A 25,990-nucleotide genomic window follows, 5' to 3' on the forward strand; every position below is an offset into this window, starting at 1 on the left:
AGAGAGAGAGGGAAACACAGAATCCAAAGCAGGCTCCAGGTTCCGAGCTGTCAGCACAGAGCCCGACGTGGGACTCGAACTCACAGACCGTGAGATCATGACCTGAGCCGAAGTCGGACGCTCAACCCACTGAGCCACCCAGGTGCTCCTGCATTATTATTTTAAAAGTTTCTTCTACCTTAAATTAGTTCTTTACCACTTTGTGAACACTTTATCTCCATTTACCATTTTGCTTTTTGCATTTTTGTAGTCCTATACTTTTAACATGTTATAAACTGCACACAATATAGTTATTATTGCTTTAAATGATTACAATCCATATTCTTTTATATGTTTCCACATATTTAACCCTTCCAACGCTCTTCATTCCTTTTTACAGTTCTGAACTTCCCCCTAGAGTAATTTTCCTTCAGCCTGAAGAATTTTCTTTTTATTATTTTTTTTAAAGATTTTATTTCTAAGCAATCTCCACACCCAACATGGGGCTGGAACTCACAACCCGAGATCAAGTGTTGCACACTTTACCAATTGAGCCCGCCAGGCACCCCAGCCTAAAGAACTTTCTTTAATATTTCTTGTAGAGTGAAGTGTAGGTAATGAATTCTCTTAATTTGTTAAAAATCTTTATTTCATCTTTATTTTTAGAGGATATTTTCACTGGTTACAGAATTTCAGGTCAGCAGATTTTTCACTTCTTTCAGAACTTAAAAGATATCACCCTTTGGTCTTTGGGTCTCCAGAAGTTCTGTTAAAAAGTCAGCAATAAGTATTATTGTTGTTTTGCAAGTATGTGTCTTTTTTCTCTGGTTGCTTTTAAGCTTGGTTTTCTTCCTATTTTGCTTAGGGTTTTTTTTTTTTTTTTTTATAATTTATTTTTGAGAGAGAGACAGAGAGACACAGACAGAGAGAGGAGTGTGAGCGTGGGAGGGGCAGAGAGAGAGGGAGACACAGAATCTGAAACAGGCTCCAGGCACAGAGCCCGACGTGGGGCTCAAACCCACAAACCGTGAGATCATGACCTGAGTTGATGTCAGATGCTTAATCAACTGAGCCACCCAAGAGCCCCTATTTTGCTTAGGGTTTGCTAAGCCTCTTGAATCTTAGAGTTGCTATTTTTCACGTTTTGGGAAATTCTCAGTCGTCGTGTCTTCAAATATTCTTGTCTCTTCTCTCTTTCTTGGACTCCTATACACGTATATTAGGTCATTAGACTATGCTCTACATGTCTTGAATGTTCTCTTTGGTCTTTTCTATGTTTTTCTCTATGTACTTCATCTTGAAGATCTTGTGTTTACTGTCTTTCAGTAATATAATCTTAGCTTGTGCTATGTCCAGTCTGTTGATACACATGTCCAGTGAGTGTTCAGTTTCCAGTCCTAGAATGTCCATTTGATTCTTTTTCTATTATAATTCTCTTTTGAAATTACCCACTTTTTCATTATTTTTTTCCCTCTTTTAGTCCACTTTCTTAAATATATTTATAATAGTTTTTTTTTTTTTAAGTCTTTCACTGCTAACTACAACACCTGGATCATCTCTGGGACAGCTTCTATTGTATACTCTTTTTTCCCTTAATTATCAAGCATTTTTTCCTGTTTCTTCAAATGCCTTGTGATTTTTATTATTTACTTTATTTTATTTTTATTTTTTTAACAGTTATTTATTTTTGAGAGACAGAGAGAGGCAGAGCATGAGCAGGGGAGGGAGAGAGAGAGAGAGAGAGATACAGAATCCGAAGCGGGCTCCAGGCTCTGAGCTGTCAGCACAGAGCCCGACGTGGGGCTCGAACTCACGAACTGCAAGACCATGACCTGAGCTGAAGTTGGAAGCTCAGCTGACTGAGCCACCCAGGCACCCCTGCCTTGTGATTTTTAAAAATTATGTGCTGGAGGTGGTGCCTGCGTGGCTTAGTCAGTTAAGCGTTCAACTCTTGGTTTTGCCTCAGGTCTCACAGTTTTGTGAGTTCGAGCCCTGCCTTGGGCTCTGCACTGACAACAGGGAGACTGCTTAGGATTCTCTCTCTCCCTCTCTCTCTGTGCCCCTCCCCCCCACACACTGTATCTCTCTCAAAAGAAACTTTTTAAAAATTTATAAAAAATGTAAATTAAAAAATAAAAATCATATGCTGGAGGTTGTGCAAAAAAGAGAAACTGAAGTCAATGTTATTTCTTCCTACATAGGATACATACTTCTGATTCGGCAAAAAAGTGAGGGACAGGTCATTCCTAACTGTATTAGAAATTGAGCTGTGTTGTGGCTTTAGCTAGACTCAGTCCATCTCTGGCTCCAAATGTCTCAAGGGCAAGGTCTTTTGTATGCTTATTAAAGGCCCCTTCCTCTCGTGGACTTTGTGTCTAGACAAAGGTACTTTGAGACTTGGGAGATTTCATTTTGCCTTTGTAGACCAATCCCTAACCTCCTGAGTGACCCTGGCACTCAGTGTCTCTGAGAGGAAACCAGTCAACCTACCAGCTTAAGTGGCCATCAAAAGCTTCATTAGTTTTTTTTCCTGGCAGAGTCCCTCTGCCTAAGAAAAGCTTGATTCCAAATTCAGCAAATAACCCTGAAGGAAAAAAAAAAAAAAGGCCAATAACCTCAACTCACCTAGGAAGGTATGAATTTATAGATTTTCCATGCTTCGTTTTTGTATTTGTTTTTTAACTTATTTGTTGAAGAAACTGGCTCATTTGTCCTGTTGAGTTTAAAAAAAAAAATTTTTTTTTTAACGTTTATTTATTTTTGAGACAGGGAGAGACAGAGCATGAACTGGGGAGGGTCAGAGAGAGGGAGACACAGAATCTGAAACAGGCTCCAGGCTCTGAGCACAGAGCCCGACACAGGGCTCGAAATCACGGACCGCAAGATAATGAACTGAGCCAAAGTCGGCCGCTTAACCGACTGAGCCACCCAGGTGCCCCTGTCCTGTTGAGTTTTTAGATTCCACTGATTGCCTCTACTCAGTGTCATTTAACATGTTCTTCTGACCCCTGTATTTCCTATAATCTGATAGTGAGACTCACAGGGTTGACAATATTCAGGTTCAATTTTTTTTTGGCAAGATTATTTCATAGGTTATGAAACCTCTTTTATCGTATAATTCCTATGTATTCTTTTTTCAAATACACTTTTTTTTTTTTTTTTTTTAGAGAGAGAGAGTGCATGCACAAGGAGGGGAGGGGCACAAATAGAGAATCTTAAGCAGGCTCCACACTCAGTGTGGAGCCCAATGCAGGGCTCGATCTTACAACTGTGAGATCATGACCCGAGCTGAAATCAAGAGTCAGACGCTCAACCAACTGAGCTAGCCAGGCGTCCCTCAAACAAACGTTTTAATTGAAGAATAGTTGGCAATTTCTACATATTCTTTTTTTTTTTTTTTTTTTTTTTTAACGTTTATTTATTTTTGAGACAGAGAGAGACAGAGCATGAACGGGGGAGGGTCAGAGAGAGGGAGACACAGAATCCGAAACAGGCTCCAGGCTCTGAGTTGTCAGCACAGAGCCCGACGCGGGGCTCAAACTCACGGACCGCGAGATCATGACGTGAGCTGAAGTCGGCCGCTTAACCGACTGAGCCACCCAGGTGCCCCAATTTCTACATATTCTTAATGCCCAGCTCCAATATCATTTCTTCTTGGTAACTGTTTCCCCGGATCTACACTCTTTCTAACCCCTCCTCTCATCTACATTTCCATAGTACTGTACCTCTCACTGTCACCTTTTCATTTAGGAGTCTGTGACGCTCCCTCCTGCAATGCCTGTTTGTAGTTTGGGAGCTGTATGAGGGCAGAAATCATACTTTATTCACTATTTTATCCTCAGACCATGATGTCTTAGTTCAATTGGGTGCCTCTAACAAGATACTGCAGGCTACTGCCTTATAAACAACAGAAATTTATTTCTCCCGGCTCTGGAGGCTGGGAGGTCCAAGACCAGAGTGCTGGCAGATTAGGCATCTAGTGAGAACCCACTTCCTGATTCACAGATGATCATCTTCTTGCTTTGGAAGGCAGGAGGGGGTGGAAAGTAGGAGGGCTGTCTCTGAGGCCTTTTATAAGGACACTAATCCCATTAGTAATGAATAATAAGGGTGACCTAATCACCTCCCAATGGCCCCACCTTCTAATACCTCCACCTTGGGGATTATCATTTAAACATACAATATTGGGGGGGATATATTCAGACCAGAGCATTCCACTTCTGCCCCCCCAAGTTCTTGTCTTTCTCACATGTCATGAACCCGAAGGTCTAAGTCCAATGTCTCATCTACATATCGTCGAAATCAGATATGTATGAGACTCATGTTACAATTTGTTAGGCTTTGCGATATTTAACATATTTAGACACAGATAACCTAATGTTACCTATTTTGACCAGTTTCTTTTCCAGACCTACTGTTCTGCAGGCCTAATGATTCTACTTAGTTCTTCATATTTAAAAATCACACCGCAAGCCCCATTTACTATAGAACATGAGCTGCTTTGAGGTTTGTTTTTCTTTTTTCGGTAATGGAGAAAAATTTGTGCTAAGACACTTTTAGATCCGATCTGTACTGGTTTTTCAGTTTTTAGCATTTTTCTCTAGTCTCTCATTGATGATAAAGGCTGCAATGATGACCATGCTATGAAAAGTGGGCTAAGCAACCAAAACCAACCAAAACCGTAGTATTGTATAGAATTTGAAATATCTTAGAATCTCAGGTGATTCGCATTTTGGAAGAAGACTCAGCCCTTGAATTGTTACTTTATGTTTTCTTTAATGCTGTAGTAATTACAATCAATTAACCATTTGTATTTATGTTATTACTTTGGGGAAGGCTGGATGTTATGGGTTTATAGTAGCATATTTTTTAAAGATAGCCTGTAGTCCAAGCATTTAGTTGGGTCTTTCTGATGTCATGCACCAATGCCAAGATTTAGCTATGTTGTAGTTGCAGCAGAAAGCACCAGAGTCTAAACTCTACCACTTGCTAGTCAAGTGTCAGAAGCCAACTCATTCTGTATTTAAAGGCCTTCCTCTGATGGGAATGCAGGAATAGAAGGCAGCTGGTGTGAGAGGGAGGCAGTCCACAGAAACTGGGCTCTCCAAATATTTCTAGTCTCCTGTTTTAAGTGTGAAATACTTTCTTGGTCTTGACAAATTACTGTGCCTGCCCTTGCCACCTTGACAATTCATTCTGGGTCTGACCCAGTTTCTGATTGAGCCCTTGGTGCCATAGCAATTACCATAAGGTTACACCTAGCTGTGTTCCTGGGTACTCAGATTTTGTACCTACCCATGGCCACCACTCTTGGTTTCCCATTTGTCTCTGCCCTCCTAGCATTCATTGGAACTTGCTTTAGGTCTAACTTCTACTCATCCTTCAGGTGCCAGGTCATAGGTCATTGCTGTAGGGAGAACTTCTTTGACACCTGAGGTAGGTTCAGGCCCTCCTAATGTATGCCTGTAGACTTTCTTATATTTTACCTTCAAGGTACTTATCACAATTTATAATCATTTTTGTCGTCTCTTCTGTTCATCTTGTATCTTCAGCACCTGGGACAGTTCCTGGCACACAGTAGGAGTTCAATAAATGTATAATGTAAGCATGAACAAAGGAAGCCTGTGACTTGGGCTCCCACCTCTTTTAGGGTACAGTTGTATATGACCTCGGGCTAGTTACAAAACTTATCCGAGCCTCAGTTTATACGTATAAAGTAGGGCTAATATTGTTCTATCTACTGCACTGTTTGGGGTGTGCGTGGAGCAGATGCTTAGTGAATGTTTGTAGACTGAGTGATTGCACATGTCATCTCTGTGATAAGAGACATATTTTAATAAGAATTTCTTTAACCCAACGGGTGAGAGAAATTAAGTATCCAAGCAAGAGGAGTCTTGTTTATTGAGTGGAAAAGGATTCCATAAACCTTTGCCCAGGGGTCTATATTTATCTTTTGCTTGTAGCTTAAGGTATTTTTTAACGGGGGAGGGGGAAATTTTTAAAATGGATTTGCACCAAACTAGTAATGACTGACTTTTCCAATTCCTAAGAGGTTGTGTCTGTCATAGACTCCAAGTTTGGTCCACCAAGAATACAGATTCTAGATTACTTGTATCTTAAAAACTTGTAAGGACGAAACAGTGGTGAATATGAATCTGGATACCAAATAGAGCTCTATAGAGCTAACCTTCTCATCAGTTGGTACAGCTGACTAGTCTTCTGAAACAGTGGTAGGATTAGGAAAACATCCTGCTCTCGGAGTGATGACAAAAGTGTTTTCAGAGTAACAGTTCCTTAGATTATAAGCCTTGCAGGCTGGCTTAACTTAACCTATCTACTTCCCCATTTCCACCACCAGTGTAATGAAGATACCTTGCATATAAAATACAAACGCCACCGAGTTTTTCTTTTTCTTGCTTATATCTTCTTCACCATGTCCACCCACTTCTGGAATTTCTCCCACCCAACCTTTCTTTAGGCATATAGACTATAGAGAAGGGAAAGATGCAGGAAGTGTCCAAATGTAACTAGAGTTGTATATTTTATTTGAGTCTCATCTCTTTGGAGAAAGGGGAACGGAGATGAGAGGAGGAAGTTAGAGATGCTTGGACAAAACCCCCAGAGTACGGGGTGTGCAAAGAAGGAAATCCTTTACTAGAATATCTGCTGATGGTGAGATGAGGTAAGCCTAGATAGGGAATTCAGAGATAACTCTTGGTGTTTAGCATTGTGATCTGGGAGTGAGATCCGTGTTGAGAAGGAAGAGGCCAGCAGATGAAGGAGTCCCAAATCGAGTATTGCTAGTTTGTAACTAGTCTAGGTCTTCTGACCAAGTGACCCCATTTGGGTGGGAAGGGTTTGCCAAGGGAATCTGACTTCTTATTCCCAGTTCATTTCCTAACAGTCTTCAGTATTATTGTCCTTGGGTGAATATGAATTCATATGTTGACGCCTCCTCTCAACTGACGGTGTCCCACGCCGAGCCTGAACTGGAGATCTGGGAAGTGTAGACGGATACAGAGACCAGTACTGCTGCCAAGGATAAGTGTGAGCCCTTGGCCTGGGTTTGAGCTCAGCCTCGGGCTCGGGCTCAGGCTCCAACTCAGGCTCTAACTCAGGCTCTAGCTCAGATTCAGGCTCTAGCTCTGACTCAGGCTCCATCCCATGAGTCAGGTCCAGCTCGAGATCTAGTCCAGTCTCTTGTTCTGATTCCACTGTGGGCTCCAGCTCCAGGTCTAGCTCCAACTCCTCCTTTGTTATCGGTTCCTGCATCATGATGTAGTCTGGATTTGCGTTTTTAGAGACTTCTAGAAGATTGCCGCTCATTTCATGTCTTGGCTCTCCATTCTAAAATACACACAATTAGATGGGTTAAAATTTACAACTTAATTTAGCTTTTGAACAGCCAAGGAATTTCAGAATACAAAAGGACTTAAGACACCAAGAAATCATGAGTTCCTGGCAAAATAGGAAATCTTCCCGGCCACATCTGCTTTTCATCTTTGCAACCTCTGGTTCCTCAGTTACTCACTATTCTTCAGGCTCTATCAATCCATAACTTCTGATTTCTTTGGCTTTTCTAGCTAGCCTGGGTTTCATGGTCAACCATTAAAACAGCAGTGGTCTTGATAGCATTCTGAAACATCTTGTCTTCTTGATCTTACTTGTCTTTCCAACCCCATGTATGATTCTTGGCAGGGCATGTAAGGCCCTTCGTGACCTGACTTCTTGTCATCTTCTTTAGCTTTACCTGTGTCTGTGGTCCCCACCACTACTCTGGCCATAAAGTTAACTAAAGATGCCTGACTTCTGCTTACCTTTGCTCATGCTGTTCCCTGTGCCTGCCTTGTCCTTCTCCATCTTATCCACATACACTTATTCATTGTTCCAGATTCAGATCAAAGACGATCAACCAGGATCTTAGCTTCCTTTGTGTTTCATCTATACTTCACTCACACTTCTGTCATAGTGCCAGTAATGTATTGCTTTTTGTAATTTATAAATCTATTTCCCCTATTAGACTCTAAGCTCTTTGAGGTGGGGCAGTGCCTGGTTTTTGATATCCCCAGTACCAGTGACTGAGCCTATCACCTAGCAGATGCCCCATAGGCTTGGTCAATCAGTTTTACAGCAGCATTCCATAGAATTATCAACTTTCACCTCTCCTGAAATAGTTTTCTCTCTTCGGTCACACAATACTCTTTGGCTTTTCCTCTTTCCTCCCTGGTTGCTTCTTTCTGGTCTCCTTGTTGTCTCCTCTATTTCTTTTGGATTTCTAAATGTTGGCAAGCCTCAGGGCTTCTCTTCTGCATCTACACTCCTTCCATAGGCAATTTTATTTAGTCCCATAATTTTCATTATCATCTATGTGCCAGTGACTTTTTGATCATAACCCTTCCCCTGATCTGTTTGTTCAGGTATCCACTGCCATTCTGACATTTCCCCTTGGATGTTTAACAGGCATCTTGAATGCAATACATCTGTAGTAGAACTTGCTCCTCTCCTAGGCTTCCCTAGTTTAAATGCTAGAAAAAAATTTGACATATTCAATACAAAGTCTTAATGTAAGTCCTGATAAGAATGTTAGTAAACTAGAAAAATACTTTTTTTAAAAAAACACAGTAAATATAATGTCTGTCTTAAGCCAACTGTTACCACCTTACTAGAAATGCATAAGAAGTTTGTCTCGTAAAATTCAGGAGTAAGACAAGACCACCCACTAGTACTTACATTGTTCTGGGAGATGTAGCTCATGCTATAATATATGATACTGAGATAAGAATTTTGACAACTGGAAAATAAGGTATTTATATTATTTGTAGAAAATATTTTTTTTCAATCTGGAAAGCTCAAGAGAATTACCAATGAAACCTCTTGGGTCTGGTAAAAGGATTCACAAATGTAGCCAAATAATTTTATGCAAATCAATAGGTTTATCACAGGCTGGCAATTGCCAGGTAGAAAATGTAATTAAAAAAGAATGTTAATTTCAAAAAGCAATACATATGTAAAACAAAGTATAAAGTATCTAGGATTTGTCTATACAAAGAAAGTCACAGGGACACCTGGGTGGCTCTGGATGGTTGAGTGTCTGACTCAGGTCATAATCTCACAGGTTCATAGGTTTGAGCCCCACATCAGGCTCTTTGCACTGACAGAGCCTGCTTGGGATCCTCTCTCTCCCTCTCACTCTGCCTCTCCTGCGCATGCTCTCTCTCTCTCTCTAAATAAATAAATAAATAAACTTAAAAAAAAAAAGAAATTTAAAAAAAGGAAAGAAAGTCACAAAACCTTACTATGAATGCAACATTTAAAAGACTGAATGGGGTGCCTGAGTGGCTCAGTCCGTTAAGCCTCCGACTCCTGATTTCAGCTCAGGTCACCATCTCACAGCTTGTGAATTCCAAGCCCCGCATCAGGCTCTGTGCTGACAGTGTGGAGCCTGCTTGGGATGCTCTTTCTTTCCCTCTCTCTCTGCCCCTCTGGAATTCACTATCTCTCAGAATAAATAAATAAACTTAAAAATAAAGACTGTATAAATACAAAGACAGCTCATGTTCTTCAATAAGATGAACAAATACTGGAAAGATATCAATTCTCAATTTATTTTATATTTCTAATGCAATTGTAATGAGAATTCCAATGGGATTCTTTTGTGGGGGGATGCTAACAAAAGATTCAAAAATTTGCTTGGAGGAATAAATTGGTGAGAATGATTTAGCAAATTTTGAAGTAGACTTCAAACCAAACAGTAAATATGTTATAAATCTATATTAAAGCTATTAACAACAATGAAACAAAAACTATGCTATAAATAGACTTCAGTTTTCATAATAATGTAATATTTTATGAAAATAGCATTTCAAATCAGCAGAGGAAAGAAAGCTTATTCAATAGATGAGTTTTCTCAGAATTGTTAGCTGTACAGATAAAAAATAAAAGATTATTCTTTAACCCCATACACTGAAATACATTTTACCTAGATTAAAAAGCATAATATATAAACACTTAAAACATTAAAATCTAGAAGAAAACATAAATGATTAGTTTACTTCCTAAGTGAGAATGACATTCTAAACAAAAGGCAAACAGAAAATAAGAAAGGTTAATATGGGAAAGGCAATGTAATATATAACGTAAATCTGTCAAGTGTATCATAATTTATAAATAAAACAGAGAAACTTTCACTTATAGAAAAGGCAGACTACGTAATTCAGACCCACCCTCCTACTGAGGACAGCCAGGAGAGCTGGGTAAAATATTTTATTTTTATTTATTTTTTAAAGTTTATTTATTTATTTTGAGAGAGAGAGAGAGAGAGCACACGCACAGGAGGGGCAGAGAGAGAGGGAGAGTGAGAGAATCCCAAGTAGGCTCCACACTGTCACTGCAGAGCCTGATGTGAGACTCAAACTCATAAACCATGAGTTCATGACCTGAGCCAAAACCAAGAGTTGGACACTTAATTGACTAAGCCACCCAGGTGCCCCTGAATAAAATATTTTAAAACTTCTGCTTGAAGATACCATAAAGCTAACAAGATTATAATGAAGATTTGGAAAAGGTGAAAATCTATAGAGGTGAGTCTGGCATTTGGGACCACTTTTGTAGAAGGTATTTGATGATCTCGAAGTGGCACATATATGCAGAGAACAGTGCTTTTGACAGCTTTGAGGGCTTAAGGTTGCCAAAATTGCATTCTAGGGTCTGCCAAGGGAGGGACTGTGGCATACCTTCCCAGAGACTGCAGCTGAGCTGTGGGTCATCTGGATGGCCTAGAACACCTTGAGTCCTAAAATCAGATCAGTTACCCTGGATTGCTAGTGCCTCCAGGGACTTGGCAAAACAATGAAGTTCTTTCCAGAAGAAAAACATCATCCTGGATCTCAGAGTATTTTTATAAACATTTTCTAAATACAATGTCTGGCACACACCCAAAGATTGCCGGGCACACTAGACTTTGATAGCAAAAAATGCACATTGAATCTCTAAGGCAGTGGTTCTCAAAGTGTAGTTTCTGTATTGTTAGCATCAGTATTACCCAGTACTTGTTGGCAATGCAAATTCTCAGACCCTACCCCAGACCCATTGAATCAGAAATTTAGGGGAGATGGGGCTACAGAGAGGGCCCAGCAGTCTGTGTTTTAACAGCAGATTTTGGTGACTCAGACACATACTAACGTTTGAGAACCACAGGAAATCTCCAAACATAAGCAGAGGGACCGCTGGCCAGACATGTTGTTAAAAGAATGGTTACTCCAGGTGGGAATGGGCCTAAGAAGCTCTGAGATTTCTTCCAACTGAAAGGTTTTGTGACTCTGTGATTTTATAGACGGGAGTGGACTATAGAGCAGAATAGAAAAAATATGTCCATTGAGGAAAAAGTTGCTTTGGATAAGCGGAGGCACATAACCTGTGAGAATTCTCAATAAACAAGGGAAAGACATTACGTTAAAAAGAAGAAGAAAGAAAAAGGCCATGTTTTATAAGCTTGGATATCTTTTACTTCTTAAAGTTTTCAAAAAAAATCCACACTTTATTGCTCTGGTAATACTTCTCTTGTCATAAAAAATTCAAACATGATTAAAATGTAATAAGTCAAAGAATCAGGGATTTAATTAAAAAATAATTTCTAGGGGTGCCTGGGTGGCTCAGTTGGTTGAGCGTCCAACCTCAGCTCTGGTCATGATCTTACAGTTTGGTTCGTGAGTTCAACCCCGCGTTGGGATCTGTGCTGACAGCTCAGAGCCCTGAGCCTTCTTCAGATTCTATGTCTTCCTCTCTCTCTGCCTCCCCGCCCCCCGCTTGCACTCTGTCTCTCTCTCTCTCTCAAAAATATAGGTTAAAAAAATTAAAAAAAAATAATTTCTAGTTGTTAGATAATATTTGGTGCCCATCTGTGTTTTAATTTCCTTTTCTTTGTAGGGGGGGGGCACATTTAACCTTCACAGACTCTGATTTAAAAACACTGAAGTAGGGGGGCACCTGGGTGGCTCAGTCAGTTAAGCTGCCCACTTCAGCTCAGGTCGTGATCTCATGGTTTGTGAGTTCAAGTCCCACATCAGGCTCTGTGCTGACAGCTTGGAGCCCGCTTCATATCCTGTGTCCTCCTTGCTCTCTGCCCTTCCCCCACTCATTCCCTCGCTCTCTCTCTCTCGCTCTCTCTCTCTCTCAAAAATAAATAAACTTAAAAAAATAAAAATAAAATAAAAACACTGCAGTTGACCCGGGCCTTTACTTAGTATTAATAGACAGCTAAAAGTTCTGGCTTATGTATCATTCTCCTTTGCATTTTTCAGGTTGAGTAAATCTTATATATTACTCACAATGTAAATAATAGCCAAAATGTTGGACTGGCAGATCTTTACCTCTGTGAGTTCATTAGTTCTATTTTTCATCCCAAGGGTGGTGTAGGCATGGATTCTAAAGGTATAGCTGGTGGAGATATTTAAAATATTCAGGAATTTGGGATGGCACTGGCACTAATCAAGCTTGCTATAAAAGAATCCTTGAGACCTCTGCTGGGTTGGGTAACCCTCCTTTCAGTTGGGAAAGGGTCCTGAATACACCCAGATGCCACGGCAGTGGGGGAACTTGGGATTCAGGTCCACTGTTATTTACCAACTGATAAGGGAGCACTTCAACATCTCAAAGTCTGGCCCAGCCATACTCAAAAGCCTTTCCTAGACATTGCTCATCTCTACTTAATCAGGTGTCTCCCCACTGCTCGCCCCACACCGTGATGCTTCACATCATCCAACCTTGTCACTTTCTGAGTAGGCTTCCCGTATCACTGTCTCGGATTCATCCACGCTTAACTCGGAGGACTCTGGAAACTTCCTTGACAAGGCAAATAGCACGGCATCGTGGAGGGTGAGGAACAGCTGGGCCTTGGTGATGCCGGCGTCAAAGAAATCATTCTTCTCAAATGCCTTGACCACAGAAGCTGCAAACCAAACCCAGAACATACACAGGGTCAGACGCCTGAGGAGGACAGCACCCAGGGTACAAACAGTCCTCTCATAGGGTGAAGGATACTCACTGTGACACCCTGAAAAGAGCACCAAAATGTTGGCATTTTGGAAAGCGTTGCACATCTGTGGGGAGAGAGTAAATCAGCGTTAGTGATCTTCACACGCACTACGAAAGAGCCTTCTAATTAGAGGAGTTTTAATACCCCTTTGGCCATTCACTTGTCTGGGTATATGTACCTCTGCATTCCAGTTCAGCTCTATAAACATTTGATGCGTGGACTTCCATATGCCAGGAAATGTCTAAAGTGCTAGGAATACAAAAGAGAATCAGATGGTCTCATGTGAGGTGGGGAGTGAGAGGGAGTGTTGCCCATGGTCTCTTGGGGGCGGGGGGTGGGAAACAGTTCCCATAAAGAGGTAATGCTTCTGGGGAGCCTGGGTGGCTCAGTTGTTTAAGTATCTGACTCTTGATTTAGGCTCGGGTCATGGTCTCATGATTCACGAGATCGAGCCCAGTGTCAGGCTCTGTGCTAATAGTGTGGAGCCTACTTGGTATTCTCTCTCCCTCCCTCTCTCTCTGCCCCGCCCCTTCCAAATAAATACATAAACTTAAAAGAGAGAGAGAGAGAGAGAGAGAATGCTACTGAGGACAGTGCTAGAAGAGAGACAGGCATGGGTATGATGGGAACACAATGGAAAGCCTTCATGAACAGCCGTTCTTGGTATTATTGTTTAGTGTATGCATGTGACCCCCTTCTTCCTGGAGTTTGCTGAGCAGAGGAGGAAAACGAGGCTCAGAGCTGGTCAAGTGATATTGTAGAGAATGGAATTCAGGAGTCCTGAAGGTCATATCTGGAACTTCTCTGCAAAGTTGCATTTAACTTTAGTAAAACAGCAGATATTTAGGAGTAGCAGATCAGTAAACATCGGATACTGACCTCAAGTTTACTTCAGCCAGTATATCTGCTCTGGTGTGATAACTTTTAAAGTCCATGTTAACCTTAACATTCTCAGATTGAATAGACTCCAACCCTGAGCATGGAGTTAAAATATCAAAAGACACAAATGAAACAGACTCTACTTGGGGTACTTAGGTGGCTCAGTTGATTGAGCATCCGACTCTTGACTTCAGTCCAGGTCATGATCTCGTGGTCTTGAGATCAAGCCCCACATTGGGCTCCATGTGGGCGTGGTGCCTGCTTGTGACTCTCTCTCTCTCTCTCTCTCTCTCTCTCTCTCTCTCTCTTTCTCTCTCTCTCTCTGCCCCTCTCCTCTGCCCATGCTCTCTCTCTTTCTCAACCAAACCAAACCAAACCAAAACAAAACAAAAACACAAAAACCTGATACTTCTTTTACTACCAAGAGGAAACAAGAAAATCATTCTTGATCATGGTCATTTGATAAAGAGCCACTATGGACATACTTTGTTTGTTTGTTTGTTTGTTTGTTTGTTTATTGGCAGAGGGAGAGAGAGAGAGAGAGAGAGAATCTTAAGAAAGCTCCACACCCAGCATGAAGCTCCATGCGAGTCTCCATCTCACAACTATGAGATCCTGACCTGAGCTGAAATCAAGAGACGGACACTTAACCGACTGAGCCACCCAAGTGCCTCTGGACATTCTCTAAATGACAAGCAATGGGAGAGTGACATTTCATGAATTAGGAAGAAGCTTAAATTGCATGATTGTCTCTAATAAGAATGACTGCTGGGATTTTTTTCAGTAAATTTAAGTTTTCAAAGTTAAAGTAAACAAAAAATAATGATTTCCTCCAATTGGGCTGTCTAAAACAATTAGAGAACGGTGGGGCGCCTGGGGGCTCAGTCCGTTAAGTGTCCGACTTCGGCTCAGGTCATGATCTCACAGTTTGTGAGTTCAAGCCCCACATCCAAGCCCCCGCTTTGGATCCTCTGTCCCCTTCTCTCTCTCTTCCCCTCCCCTGCTTATGCTCTTTCTCAAAAACAAATAAACATTTAAATCTTTTTAAAAATAAAAGAACAATTACAGAAGGAATGAAGAAATGTGTAACTTTAAGGTGAGAAAGTGCACCTCGAATCTCTGAAGGCTGTAAAGTAAAGGTGTCTACATTGCCTCTACATTGGGCTGGAGTAGAAAGTCATTAACACAGGCCAGGTGTGGATGGGTTATGCCAAGGACCAGAACATATGGTGCCTCCACAAAAAAAAGGGAAGCAAGAGGGGAGAGACAGAATAGCACAACTCTTACTACAGAACAGGAGGAAGAATGGTATAAAGTCAGATGCTTTGAGTCCCCATGCTGGGCAGGCCGCTTACTAGCTGTGAGCCTAGAACTCCTAAGGGGGAGTATGACTTGCCTCTCAGGGCTAGTGGGAGAATTAAATGAAATAGTGTATATGAATGTGCCCAACTCAGTCTGCCGTGTAGCAGGCATTTGATGATGTAGGTTTAATGACATCTAAAGCAGTAACTATCAAGTGAGAATGGGAGAAGAGAACGCACCCCAGCAGTACACCCTAAGATGGAGAAGCCCAAAAGTTGAGACATCACCAAGTAGAACTGAATCTGCAAATGGGGTGGAGAAGAGGATGTCTTGGATGGGAAAGCCCTTAACGTTCATCTCTTCCAAGTCTCGTTTTATTTATTTATTTTTTACATATTTATTTGTTTTTGGGAGAACAGAAGCAAGAGGGGCAGAGAGAGGGGGACAGAGGATCTGAAGCGGGCTCTGCACTGACAGGCTGACAGCAGCGAGCCTGATGTGGGGCTCGAATTCATGAACCGCGAGATCGTGACCTGAATCCAATCAAAGTTGGATGCTCAACCGACTGAGCCACCCAGGTACCCCCCCCCCCAAGGTCTCTCGTTTTCTAGATGAGCAAACGAAGGCCCGGTGCAATTTAGTAAATTACCTCAGGTCTGATGGACAGTGAACAGTAGCAAACCCAGGACAGAGTACACACCCACAGAGTGCCAACCAGAGTTCTTTCTGCTACGAGAAGCTTCCTGTTGCCTCAAACCAAAGAGGAACTGGACTCACTTAAGACAGAATCATATTTCTTTAGGAATAAAGTTTGATAAAATAGGATAAAAGAATAGGATAAAATAGGAATAAAGTTTGATAAAATAGGATAAAAGAAGGAAAGTCAACCAACGGAGCAGGTCTCAAAAAACAAAACAAAACAAAACAAAACAAAACAAAACAAGTGGGTGCAGTCAGCGTCCAGGAAGTGGGCGTTCAGGATGTTTAAACCTGAGCCACCACCAAAAGGAGCAAGAGTGAGGCAGAGGGCTGTAAACTGAGATAAGCTGGCTGAAAGGCAGATACAGTACTTATAAGACATCAACAATAAAAACCGATACAGTTAGCTGTGCATCTAAACTGTCCATGCTGTATAGAAGGAGAGGAATGAAAATTGTCAAGAGAAATCAGAGAGTAGGAGAGAAGCCGGGACTCAGGGTTACGGCTTCTGAAGGAGAAGTCTTCCCTGCCCTTTGCACCCAATGATGCAGGCAATGAGGAGGGAACTGGGGGAGATCCTGTAGGCTCCGGACTGGGCAGCCCCAGGCTTGCCAGGGCCATGTTATCATGTCTTCACATCTGAGGGTGTTTTACAATGTCTACCTCAGAGCAGATGAAGAGTGAGAGTTCTTGGTGTGCTTTTTTTTTCCCCTGTAGCATTCAGACCTATTGAAAAGATGTGCAGTGAACTCCCAGGAGATCCTGGGAGTTGCTGGGTGTGGCACAGATTGCTGTTTTCCATTTTGGATTTTTTGAGAAGTAACATGCCTTGCTTACAGAGCCAACCCCAGTTCAAAAGACAGGGTTGGTTTCTTTCCTTTTCATTCCGGTTGACCTTAAACTATCTTTAGTGTCCAAGTTTCTAGTGGCCCTGGGGTCACAAAGCAGCTGATCAGTGACTCAGAGGATTCGATCAGGGTCGGGGCTGGTGGGGGGGGGGGGGCAGTGGTAGGAGGGGATCGGAGGTCTTGTGAAAGCCTGCTTAGTACTTACTTGTCTTAAGGACACTGAAGCCTGTGAATCCACGAAATGTACCATGGAGAAATCCAGGATAATGGTGTGGATGCTGGGTAGATGAGACGTATCCGAGAAGGGAAGGAGTGACCTGTTCCTCTCTTGGGTTTCCACAGCGTCAGGCAGTGGCATCAAGCTGTTTCTGCGGGGGTCATTAGAAACCCAAACTTTGTCCACGTCCTCGTAGTTTTGCCCTTGACTTCTGTAAGACGTGGAAGATACGATGTACGGTACTTCCTCATGGGACACGGATTGGCACATGTTCATGCTGTCGAAATGCGAGCAGCGGATCAGGTTAATGGAGGATGAGTCGCGGTCCTGTCTACTTTCAAATCGTTCTGTGTAGACAACCTGGGACAACAGAGTTAGGGGAGGACCGTGAGGAGGCTCGAGCAGGGGCTACAAGTACCTGCAATGATGCCATTTCTGTCTCCTGACTCACCTCCCTCTCCCTCAGGAAACCTCCCCACAGACCAGGTGCTTGGGTTTCGCTTGGACACCTCACTGTCACTTCACGCTCGTGACCGAAAAAGCCGCATTCGTCTTGCCATATCCTTGCCGCTCACGGCATTGCCCTCCCAACTTCCCTCTGCGTACCGAGGATGCTTTCATTGCCCTGTGAGCCAGACTTAAGATAATCTTTGGTTTATTCCTTCCCCTCATCCCTGGGCTCTAGTTTGTCTGGGTGCCTACTAAGAGTTTGTTTGAAGGGTTTCTTCCATCAGTCCCTTTTCTCAACACTTCCATCTTTCATCAGGCTTCCTTAAGAAGACAGAAATTACTCGCGCGGGCCTATTTTTCCCTTTCACTCCTTTCATCCTAATAGGCTTGGAGAGCCTGCCGTGGCTTAAGGACAGCACCAAGCACCGGGAATACAATGGCAGGGAAGAGGTGAATGCCCACTTTGCAGTCACAGGTAATGACTACGCGTCCCACCTTCTACCTGGGGAGAGGGCACGTGTCCGTTCAAAGCATCAACAACAACAGAGATGGACAAAAACCATGAGGCACTTGCTAGAGTGGTACAGTCTGGGCGATATTGTGCTTATTATATTGCTTATAAAATAAAAATTTTTAAATACAAAAATGGGGGGGGCATCTGGGTGGCTCAGTCGGTTAAGCATCTGACTCTTGCTTTTTTTTTTTTTAAACAATTTTTTAAAGTTTTTAAATTTACTTTAAGAGAGAGAGAGAGAGAGAGAGCAAGTGGGGTGGGGACAGAGAGAGAGGGGAGAGAGTGAATCCCAAGCACACTCTGCACGGTCAGTGCAGAGCCTGATGCAGGGCTCGAACTCACCAATGGTGAGATCATGACCTGAGCCGAAATCAAGAGTTGGGCGCTTAACTGACTGAGCCACCCAGGCACCCCTAACTGACTCTTTTTTTTTTTTTTTAATTTTTTTTAACGTTTATTTATTTTTGAGACAGAGAGAGAGCATGAACGGGGGGAGGGTCAGAGAGAGGGAGACACAGAATCTGAAACAGGCTCCGGGCTCTGAGCTGTCAGCACAGAGCCCGACGCGGGGCTCGAACTCACAGACCGCGAGATCATGACCTGAGCTGAAGTCGGCCGCCCAACCGACTGAGCCACCCAGGCGCCCCCCTAACTGACTCTTGCTTTCGGCTCCTGAGCTTGCGATTCGTGGGTTCAAACCCTGCATCAGGCTCTGTGCTGACAGCACGGAGCCTGTCTGGGATTCTCTCCCTCTGCCCGTACCTCCCCCCACTCAAAATAAATAAACACACATTTAAACAAGTACAAAAACATTAAGGTAAAAACTGTACGAGGTAGTATATTTTGCATAACAGAAAAAAAAGTGGTATGCACAGATAATAAGTTACGGTTCAAAGGACAGGGGTGTTCCTTAAGGCTTCGGAGTCACCGAGGCCAGGCCTCTGGAGGACAGGCACAGTGACAGGGAGATGCGAGATCCTTCAGGCAGAAGGAGACCTCTGAGAGCCTCCCTTTTCTCTCCTTCATCCACTCTACACTCTTGTCCTTCAAAGACTTTCATGATCCACTCGCGCTGTGTCTGCCTGAACTTACTTTCCAGGCCAAGCCTCTTGCTGTTGAGGACCTCATAGTTGTTTCTACCTCAGCGTCTTTGTTCAAGTCCGTCCACAGACGGAGAGTCCTCTTTTTTCCTATCTGACCTAAATCCAAATTTCTCTCTCCTGCCTAGCTCAAGCCCATTGCTATCAAGAAGTTGTTTCCTGACTTCTCGAACTCATGCTGATCTCCCTTTAAAATTGTTAGAATCTTTACTTAGAGTTGTTAAAATCTAAAGACACAGTTTCGAACGTGACAATATACTACGTGGAATGGTTTACTCTCCTACTTCCTCAATTTTAAGGTGTCCCACTACTTTCTATATTATCAAGAAAGAAAAGAAATCACTGCAAATTAAACTGTGGCATGCCATCAGCTGTGCCCTGAATCCAAATTTCAGAGATGTGAAAAAACATGGAGCATAGGATTGACAAAATACAATAATAGCCGTGTAGGTCACATTAACAGAGAGTCATCTCCCTAGTTTGATTTACAATTCCATGAACTGGGGCGCCTGGCTGGCTCAGTGAGTGGAGTGTGCAACTCTTGGTCTCGGGGTTGTGAGTTCGAGCCCCATGTTGGGTGCACAGATTACTCAAAAATAAAATCTTTTAAAAAAAATTTCATGAATTGCTACAAAATAACTCTCGGAGTGGGTTTAGAGATGAAACAAAGTTGTCCATGAACTGATCAATCTTAAGGTGGATGGTGGGTACACAGAGGCTCATTATACTTGTGTCTACTTTTGTCAATGTTTTGAAGGACAAATGTCCTTTTTAAAAAAGGACAACCTGGGGGCGCCTGGGTGGCTCCATCGGTTGAACGTCCAACTCTTGATTTTGGCTCAGGTCATGATCTCACAGTTCGTGAGTTCCAGCCCCGCGTCGGGCTCTGCACTGACCGTGCAGAGCTTGCTTTGAATTCTCTGTCTCCCTTTCTCTCTGCCCCTTCCCTGCTCACGCTCACTCTCTCTTTCTCTCTCTCAAAATAAATAAACATTAAAACAATTAAAAATGAATGAATGAATAAATAAATAAATAAAATTAAAAAGGGCAGCCTGGATGAACCTTGAGGACATTATACTAAGTGAAGTAAGCCAGTCACAAAAAGACAAATACCGTATGATTCCACTTAATGAGGTATTTGGAATAGTCAAATTCATAGAGACAGAAGGTAGAGTGGTGGTAGCCAGGGGCTGGGCAGGGGGTGGGGGGGAAGGAGGAAACAGGGAGCTCTTGTTTAATGGGTACAGAGCTCCAGTTTTGCAAGATGAAAAAATTCTGGAGGTAGGTGGTAGTGATGCTTACACAACAATGGGAATATATTTAACACTACTGACTGTACACTTAAAAATAGTTACCATGGTAAGTTTTATGTTATATGTCTTTTTGCCACAAGAAAAAAGAAAAAGAAAACAGAGCTACTTAAGGGCAGAGACCCTTAAAATTCATTTTCTTTTTTCATTGCATCACAGTTCTGGGCACAGGGTAGAAACTCAAATGCTATGTGATCCTATTCTACTCTGAAGTGTATTTGCTGATGTCCTGTAAACATCCTCTACAATGCTCAGTGCAGTGTGGATACTGAACAAAAATTTGATACAGTGTTAATTCCATCCTCTTGGCAGGAAAGTTGGTGTTTTCAGGGAGTTCAGTAGAGCCTACACTCCACTAGGGTGTATGGGAAGGAGAGTGGGTGCTTGGCGTTTGCAAGGGCCAACATGAGGAGGGGGACAGGAGATGTTTGTGGTGGGGGAGTAAATGTATGTGTGTGTGTGTGTGTGTGTGTGTGTGTGTGTGTGTGTGTGTGTGTGTATGTGTGTGTAGATAGAGCTGCCCCTCCAGGGTATAAGTATAGGCTGGGTGAAAGGCCCCCAAAGCTAGAAATGAGCAGCCCTGCTGAGGGGAAAGGAAATAAATATTAGATGAAGGGAATTAATTTAATTTAGATCAAGTCTGAATTGGAAATAATGAGCACTTTATAATTCATCAGCCAAAATAGCCTTCAGATGGTGTGAAGTTTCCATCTTTGCTTACCCCCCACCACCATTTCCTCGGTCACAGGCAGACATCAGGAGACCCTGGCATGTCCTTGAGAACAGCAGCCACCTTAACTCTGCTGCTTTTGTTGGAACTGGAAAACAATCTTTCAGCCACTTGTTTTCAGAAATCGAAAGCCAGGCAGGTGAAAGTCAGGGAAATAGGTATAACTAGGGTATTACCGTCAATCTCAGTAGGCAAACTGTGCTCTCTGTGCTCAGGTCAGTCACTGGCCATTGAGTAGCGACCCAAACATCTCCTCCTACCTACTAAGGTCAAGATCTACATCTCAAAAGGGGACCTGTGCCTTCATTGCTGGGTAGAAATCTCTGATTTCCAGTTACCCATGGTCCATCTAAGAGTCAAAGCCCCTGAGGGGGTTTTGATTTTCTTTCCTTACTTCTTCTTCAACTACCAGTGCACTTCTTTATAAAATGTGGAGAAAAATGCAGAAAGGAAAAGAGGTTTCCAACCCTGGGTGGTGGCTCCTGTTCGTCACAGTTGCAGAAACACTGACAAATCTTTTCTTCCTGTGAGCTGTCTTCATTTTGATTAAACAGGTGGAACACTTCTTCTTCTTTAAGAGGCACCCTAACCATTTCAACCTGAGAGATGTAAGAGAGAGGCCAGATGGTGAGTGGGGGAAGGAAGAGGGGGTGTCCCTGGGGAGGGGGCGGGGGAGGGGAGCAGGTGGAGAAAGGCAGGGGAGGAAGCCATCACCTCTTTTAATAGCTTGTGCTTTAGCTGATCAACATTGACGAATGTAATGGAGTTGCAGCACTGGAAGATTTTCACCCCAGGAATGTTTTTAACCTGCAAGACAAATGTGAAGTGGAGGGAAACTTCTCAGCTCTTTTGTAGAATAAGAAAGAATCTCTAGAACTCCCTAGAGAATCTGGATTCTTCTTCATAAGAAGCCAGGATTAGCAAATTCTTCCCTGTCATTTTCACCCCCTGCTTTTCCTGCTTTCTTCTCCGCCTTCCATTTGTTCTTTTCTTTTCCTTGGCCTTCCCCACCGCCCCTCCCCACCAAGGACATGATCCTTAACTGGCTGCAGCACTCAGGATTTACCTACTTAAGTTCCCCACCTCCACCGTCCTGCATCACTTTCCCCGCCTCTGCAAACATGTGTCTGTAGGTTAGCAAACAACAACAGCAAAGGGATTGTTGTAGAAAAACCAAGCAGCAGGCCTGGTCCAGACCATCCTTTGGACAAAGGAGCGGGACTGATCTGGAATCTTACCTCCCGATAGTCATTGAAGCTTCTATAGATGTTGGTGTTAGGGATCTGACCCAGGAGGAAAATCTTAGTTCTGAAAGGAAACATATGTGCTTTCAGGTCATAGTTGCCTTACCTCGCCACAGCCAGCCTCCTATCACCTGAGACAAAGTACCTGTGTGACCGAACAGCAATGATGAAGAAGGCAAAGGCTAGTGAAACGAGTAGTCCCGCATCCAGTCCCAGGAAAATTGCAGATACGAAAGTAACCATCCAGATAATCTTATGGAGAAGTGGGGGGAAGGAAGAAGGGGAAGGGAAGACCATGACCATAAGCACAAGTGGGAAGATCAGTTGTATCTCTCAACCCATCTTCTCCTTCCCGCTCCCTCCCGAAACCCAGGGTGCAGAGAACAAACTGCACAGCCCTCTGGGCCGTCGCCTTCACAAATGATTGGGCCCCAACGCTGCCTAGCCATTCTTGCAGGTGTCCTTGATCACTCCTCTCTTCAATTCTCTCTTGAAACCTCATGTGCAAAATAGGGATAACAAAATCTACTTTATAGGCTTTTTTTGTGTGTGATTAAAAATATCATCCCCAAAGCAACACAGAGCACTCACCAAATAGTAGTTGCTATTTTAAGACCTTTTGTGGCTATTGGGAATCTTTAACATCCTTTTTGGCCCCTTACCTCACCACCTTCTCCATCGCTCTCAGCAAGCCACTTGACTTTCATCTTCATAGTGTGAATAGGCTAAAACTCCCTTGAATATTTGCTCCCCCCCCCCACCGCCACCTGCTACTTGTTAGTTGCTGTCCCCACGTCATTCTCCCTCCCTGTCTCCAGTCCTGCTGGAAGGGCTACCCCTCTTCCTAGAAGTGGTACCTGTGCACTGGACCACATACCCTCTTAGCTCCTCAGGGACCTGGATCCGAAAACTACCCCCTTTCATTTCTCTTTGCCTCTATGGGGTTCCTCTCCTTTCATCGTATTATATCCCCCATATTTTATTTTTTGCTGTTTCCCCTTTGTGTCCCCAGTTTTGTGCTCTAGATGGGAGGAGGGTTCTCCAGCAGCTCTGCCTCTCAAGACACCGCCTTCTCATAGCAGGATTTGTCTCTCCTATCCTGGCATGCAATCACACTGACTGGATTAAAAGTCATTCGACTACTTAATGGGTGGCAAACCCTTTTTACTAGATTCATACCTAACTGTGGCCACTTCTGTCCTTTTCATTTAGTTTTGCATAGGTGGAATGACATTTCAGCATTCCATGCACCCATTTTTTCTTTTTTGAGGCTTGAGTATCAGCTGTCGAAGAATTGCTAGGGTACTTCACCCTGATCTCTTTGTTTGTTCTCGTGCCCTTTTTCCGACCTTCCCCCCTGTCCTTCCCTACCTCAGCCAGCGCGTCTGTACTCACACAGTCATACTGGTTCTGCCTCCACAGATTGGGTACGTTGTAAATGGTTTCAAGGTAGGGGAAGATGTTGCTCAGAATAATACCAGCCAGCACAGCCTGCGGGGGGCGGGGGGGGGGGGGAAGGTAAGCCCTGTTTCATTTTCCCTTTGGAGAAAATTTGGGGTGGGGAGGGGTGGGGGTGGGGAGGTAAAACTCCCAAATCTTCACAAAGGTACCACAAAAAGTCACCCTTGCCACTCAAATGTAAAAAATCACCAGGACCTCAAAGCAGAATCTGGGGGCACCTGGGTGGCAAGTCGATTAAGCATCTGACTTCGGCTCCGCAGTTTATGGGTTTGAGCCCTGTGTGGGGGGGCTCTGGGCTGACAGCTCGGAGCCTGGAGCCTGCTTCAGATTCTGTGTCTCCCTCTTTCTCTCTCCCCCTCCCCCGTTTGTGCTCTCTCTTTCCCTCACTCAAACATAAACAAGCATTAAAAAATGATAAATAAAAATAAAAGATAAAGCAGACTCTCACCTACTCTAAGAAACATTTTCTTGTTTTCATGAAGTCCCTGCATGAGGGTCACATTTCTCAGCCTTTTTCTAGCCATCTCTTCTGTATATGCTCTGCCTGGGCATTAGACTGATCCTGCCACCAGGAATGGCAGGTTACTCTAGTTTTCTGAGGTGACTTGGTGACCAGTGGGCTCAGTAGGTCAGCAGAGGAGGGAAGGGCAAGGATGAAGTCAGCAGGAATCACTTCTCTCCAATCTCCATCCTCAGTCAAGAATCTCCACATGCTCTGCGCATTGCAGGAGGATGCGGTGGGAAGGAAAAGAAACTCAACCTCACGAGGTTCTTGCAAGAAGAGTAGGGAGTGTGAAGAAGAAACAAATCCTTTCACAAAGTCATACACCATAAAAATTTTACCTTTCTGAATGTGAACCTTCACATTGTGTTGGTCCCCTTGCCGACCAGTTGAGATCCTGGCCAGGATGCCCCAGCAATTACTCCAATAAGGATTTTGTAACAAGGGGTCCATAATCTCTCAAGGATGAAGGGCTCATTCATAGTTTAATACTCACAGAGCCCCATTATTAAAGCTATTCAGATATCCCACTGATCAGATGGTGTTCACATTTTCCCACCCAGAAAATGGTATAAAAATAATGTGACATAGCATGGTTAGCCAAAAGCAAGGGCTGTTCTGTCTCTAATGTATTGATAATAAAGGAGTGCCCTTAGTGGATTCTGACAGATCTTTAGTCTTTTTTTAAAAACATTTATTTATTTTTGAGAGAGAGAGAGAAAGAGAGAGAGAGAGGCAGAGAGGGAGACAGAGGATCCAAAGTGGGCTCTTCGCCAACAGCAGAGAGCCCCGTGCGGGGCTCGAACGCATAAACTGTGAGATCGTGACCTGAGCCAGAGTCGGACACTTAACTGACTGAGCCACCCAGGGGGGACCCCCTGACAGATTTTCATATGTTTGCAATTTTTAAAAATTCTGATCCTTCCAGCTGTAGAGAAAAAAAAAAAAAATCACGTTCAGAGTAAATTAGTGAGTGGCCCTCCGAAGACAGACTTTCAGAGTGATGGCACCAAAGGTGCTATGTAAACTAAATTTTGGAGATGACTTCTGCTGGGCATCAGAAGACAGCTTGTGTGATGAATACAAGCTTGATCCCACCTTCTGTGCATAGATTCTGGGGCTGGGCTCCAAGGTCTCCGAATCACAAGAGCAGAAGGCAGCAACAGCCTTGAGGCAGTCCTGCTCTTCAGAAACCTGACTATTCACCGGGCAGGACGGAGATATTCAAAAGGATGGGGCTAACATTTACCACCACTCCGGCTTCAGGGACGGCCACCTCAGTGTCACCAAGCTGCTACCCCAGAAATGAAACCTCCTTCCTTCCACCTCCCTCAGCACTATCTAAAAATGGCTAACGGGAACATTAAGGAAATTTAAAAGGAAGTCATGGTGACTGAGCTGTGATCTATATGGTGACAGAAAACAAATTGATTATAGCCAATATGTAATGCACCTCTAAATGCAAGGTCATCAGTCTCTCACAAAGGGAAGAAATGGCACAGAAGTATAGAAGTGCACAGAGGTGGCTTTGCTGAACAGAGTTAAAAACTCAACTTTCAGACCCCTGCTTTCTAGTGTTGTGAACCAACCACAAGGCAGAGAGACTGTCACAGGGCAACTGAGTTCATATGAATGCAGAACAAGGCCTTCTGGAAACGGCTTGGGAAACAGATGGCATGCATACACAATGAGTTTCCAAGCCTGAGTCGGTGAGGGGCGTTC

General features: G+C 43.3%; 1 protein-coding gene across 3 annotated transcripts in view; it reads right to left on the bottom strand.

The window, feature by feature from the left end:
* Positions 1-6,501: 6,501 nt before the first annotated feature.
* SLC26A8 (solute carrier family 26 member 8) overlaps positions 6,502-25,990 on the bottom strand; it is an 84,870-nt gene continuing 65,381 nt past the window's right edge. For 2 of the 3 annotated variants that reach the window (XM_042938559.1, XM_042938558.1), the window contains 9 exons: positions 23,701-23,796; positions 22,451-22,557; positions 22,300-22,369; positions 21,776-21,868; positions 21,529-21,660; positions 16,946-17,317; positions 13,022-13,076; positions 12,741-12,925; positions 6,502-7,326 (listed from right to left, as the gene is read on the bottom strand). In XM_042938559.1, coding sequence (XP_042794493.1) covers positions 6,877-7,326; positions 12,741-12,925; positions 13,022-13,076; positions 16,946-17,317; positions 21,529-21,660; positions 21,776-21,868; positions 22,300-22,369; positions 22,451-22,557; positions 23,701-23,796 — 1,560 coding nt within the window. In that variant the 3' untranslated portion in view covers positions 6,502-6,876. Of the gene's footprint in view, positions 7,327-12,740; positions 12,926-13,021; positions 13,077-16,945; positions 17,318-21,528; positions 21,661-21,775; positions 21,869-22,299; positions 22,370-22,450; positions 22,558-23,676; positions 23,797-25,990 lie in introns of all 3 variants that reach the window. The other variant, XM_042938557.1, reaches the window with a different exon arrangement.

This window comes from Panthera leo, chromosome B2 (assembly GCF_018350215.1).
Source record: "Panthera leo isolate Ple1 chromosome B2, P.leo_Ple1_pat1.1, whole genome shotgun sequence".
Lineage (NCBI taxonomy): Eukaryota > Metazoa > Chordata > Mammalia > Carnivora > Felidae > Panthera > Panthera leo.